Below are 2744 nucleotides of genomic sequence, written 5' to 3' on the forward strand. Positions count from 1 at the left end.
CTGACTTCTTCAGTTTGATCTGCGCTCTGCCAATAAGGTGGCGTTGCTGTCGTCGGCGATCGTCTCCGACGAAATGGGAGAAAGACTGAATGGCAGCCTCTTTGATAATGAAATCAAGTCAAACATCTTATCAGGATTACTTCGTTACCGATAAAAAATCAGTCTCTGCCGCCGACGATTTCTCGTAAAAACCTATGTATTACTTATCAAAGTGAAGGAATGCTATATTTCATTAAACTCTGCTTCTTCCACCTCAAGAAACCAAGACATTTACCGATCAGCTGCAAATGTCCTAAGTAATTACATTAGCACTGAATTGCGTTAATGGTTTTTTTATTGCTTCCAAGCAATGTGCACTGTAGCAGGAGCTTTCAGCTCCTGTGGTAATATTGGATTTTTTCTCTCTCATGACACCTAAGCGTATGCAAATACAAGTGTTGTTTGTTATTATACCCAATTATTTTCAAAGCCTGGCGCTCGCCAGCATGCAAAACTACACAACATGAACTACATACAACTCAGACTGAGGTCCCTAACTGAGGGATATCCCTCTCGTCTGAGGCGGTGGAGTAGGCACTGTATTCGGTATACACATGCTCAACAGGGTTACTTCCAATGGTAACCCTCGCTCTAGAAGCCATCCATGTCAGCAAGCTCACGTTCGAGCATTTCCTTGTCGCTGTTCATGGTCAGCTCGTCTAGTTCGATATCATCCACATTCATATCGGACGGACGAATCTTCGGACTGCCGTGGGTCAGACTGTGTTTGCGCATCTGGTGCAGCGCCGGCAACAGGTCCGAGCACTTCCGAGTGATCCGCTTCTTGATCTCACTGTCATCCGACGTGCTAATCGCCGACGCTCGGGTCTCGTCCATCCACGGGTGGGCCAGAATACCCGACGCATCGAGACGCTTGGTACGATCCACAGTCAAGAGTTCCGTCACCAAATCCTTGGCCTCATCAGACACTTCGTCCCAGTATGGCGACTCGAACTTGTACTCGGCCTTCACGACCTTATCAAGTACTGTGGCGTGGTTGGCACCCGGGAACGGTGGGTATCCACACAGTAGGATAAAGAGAATAACACCAAGACTCCAGCAATCCACTTCAGCTCCGTACGGTTCGCCCTGTACCACTTCAGGGGCGACGTACCCGGGTGTGCCACAGGCAGTGCCGCGACGTGAGCCGTTCATGGGTCTAGCGAAGCCAAAGTCCGCGATCATGACCTCGGCTCCAGGAGCTGAAGTCTTGAGTAGAATGTTCTCCGGCTTCAAGTCGCGGTGGACGATACCACGCGAGTGGAGGTAGTCGATGGCACTGGCCAGCTTCTTCATCAGTACACGGGCGTCTTCCTCTGTGTAGCTCTTGCGCTTCACGAGGTCGTCGAACAGCTCACCACCCGTACACAACGGCGTTACGATGTAGTAGTATCTGTCCTCCTCAAAGTAGTCCAGCAACGGGACAATATTCGGGTGGTCCAGACTCGACATCACCTCTACTTCTTGCTTCAACGAGTGCACGTCCTGAGGTCCCAGACTCGCCTTCGCGATACACTTGACAGCAACCTGCTTCCGCGTCTCTCTGTGCGTTGCAATGTGCACCACAGAGAAGGCGCCCGACCCCAGTTTCCGCCCGAGTTTGTAGAATCGGTGGAACGACGCCAAGTCCACGTTATTCAAAGACCGGTTGCTCGCACTCGAGTCCATACTGCCGGCTGAATTCTGCCGCGTGGCGTACGTAGGCGCTCGAAGTGTCGGCGCCTGACTGCTAGGCTCTTGTCCCGACGACGCCGTCTGCAGCGCCTTCATAATATTAGCGTACGCCGTCTTCACGTGGGTCGTCCAGATGTGCTCCGAGTGCTCCAGTTTCACCTCGCCAGCTGTGGCAATGAGCTTCTTGATGTACCCACTATTGGCGCCATCCTGCACTTCTCCTAGCACTTGATCCAGGATGTAAATCATCTCGTCCTCTTTCTTACAGTCGTGCAAGTCACGGATCAAGTTCGCAAGTACCGGGAACTCCTGTTCGACTGTGCGTCCGGCATGTGAGGCCGGCGATAAGGCCGCCGACGAGCAGCAGTCCCCCATCACCGACCGGGAGGACCCGCTGCTCACTACTTTCTGTCCGTAGCGGTAGTTGCTGTACTCGTTATTCACAATATAGCTGAGAATCCCACGTCCCAGCTGGGCCGGGCTCTCGCCCTCAATCCAGCGTTGTAGTGCACGCATCCAGCGCTGTCGTTCGACTTCCTTACCAGCTTGAAGGTAGTAGAGCACGACAGGCCCGTCGTCCAGTCGGCGCGAGTCCAAGTTGCTCTCCTTACGGTGCTGGAAGCAGTTGCCGCCCGCGCTGCTGAAGGTGACGGCGCTCCTCGTTGTGGCATCATCGTTGCTGCTTAAGATCCCCAAGCGTCGCGAACGCTTGCGTGCCACGAGAATGAAGCAGAAAGGGTGGTGCTTAAAGGCGTCCGTGGACTCGACGCGGATGGCGTCGGCTCTATTCACTTCCATCTTCAAAAGTTTCTTCTCCAGCCGCGCCACGTCCTTCTGCTGTTGCTGTACGTACGGGTTCTTCCTATATACTTGAAGAGCACCGCGAGATAACACCAAATGGCGAGGCAGCCACGCCTTGAAGAACTGGCCGCGTTTATTCAGCGCTCCGCTGAGGATAACTTCGTGTCCCACGTTGTTAGCGCCAGCACTCACGCCTCCCGTGCTGCTGAGAGCTGTACGAACGCTCTCGA

The 2744-nt window shown here is 53.5% G+C and overlaps 1 protein-coding gene across 1 annotated transcript; it reads right to left on the reverse strand.

Moving 5' to 3' along the window:
- Positions 1 to 630: 630 nt before the first annotated feature.
- On the reverse strand, positions 631 to 2511 carry PITG_09039 (calcium/calmodulin-dependent protein kinase, putative; the record flags this gene model as incomplete). The annotated part of the gene is made up of 1 exon (XM_002903014.1): positions 631 to 2511. The coding sequence occupies one exon, from the start codon at positions 2509 to 2511 to the stop codon at positions 631 to 633; it is 1881 nt and encodes a 626-aa protein (XP_002903060.1).
- Between the last annotated feature and the right edge of the window lie 233 nt (positions 2512 to 2744).

This window comes from Phytophthora infestans, genomic scaffold (assembly GCF_000142945.1).
Source record: "Phytophthora infestans T30-4 supercont1.16 genomic scaffold, whole genome shotgun sequence".
NCBI classification, from domain to species: Eukaryota; Oomycota; class Peronosporomycetes; order Peronosporales; family Peronosporaceae; genus Phytophthora; species Phytophthora infestans.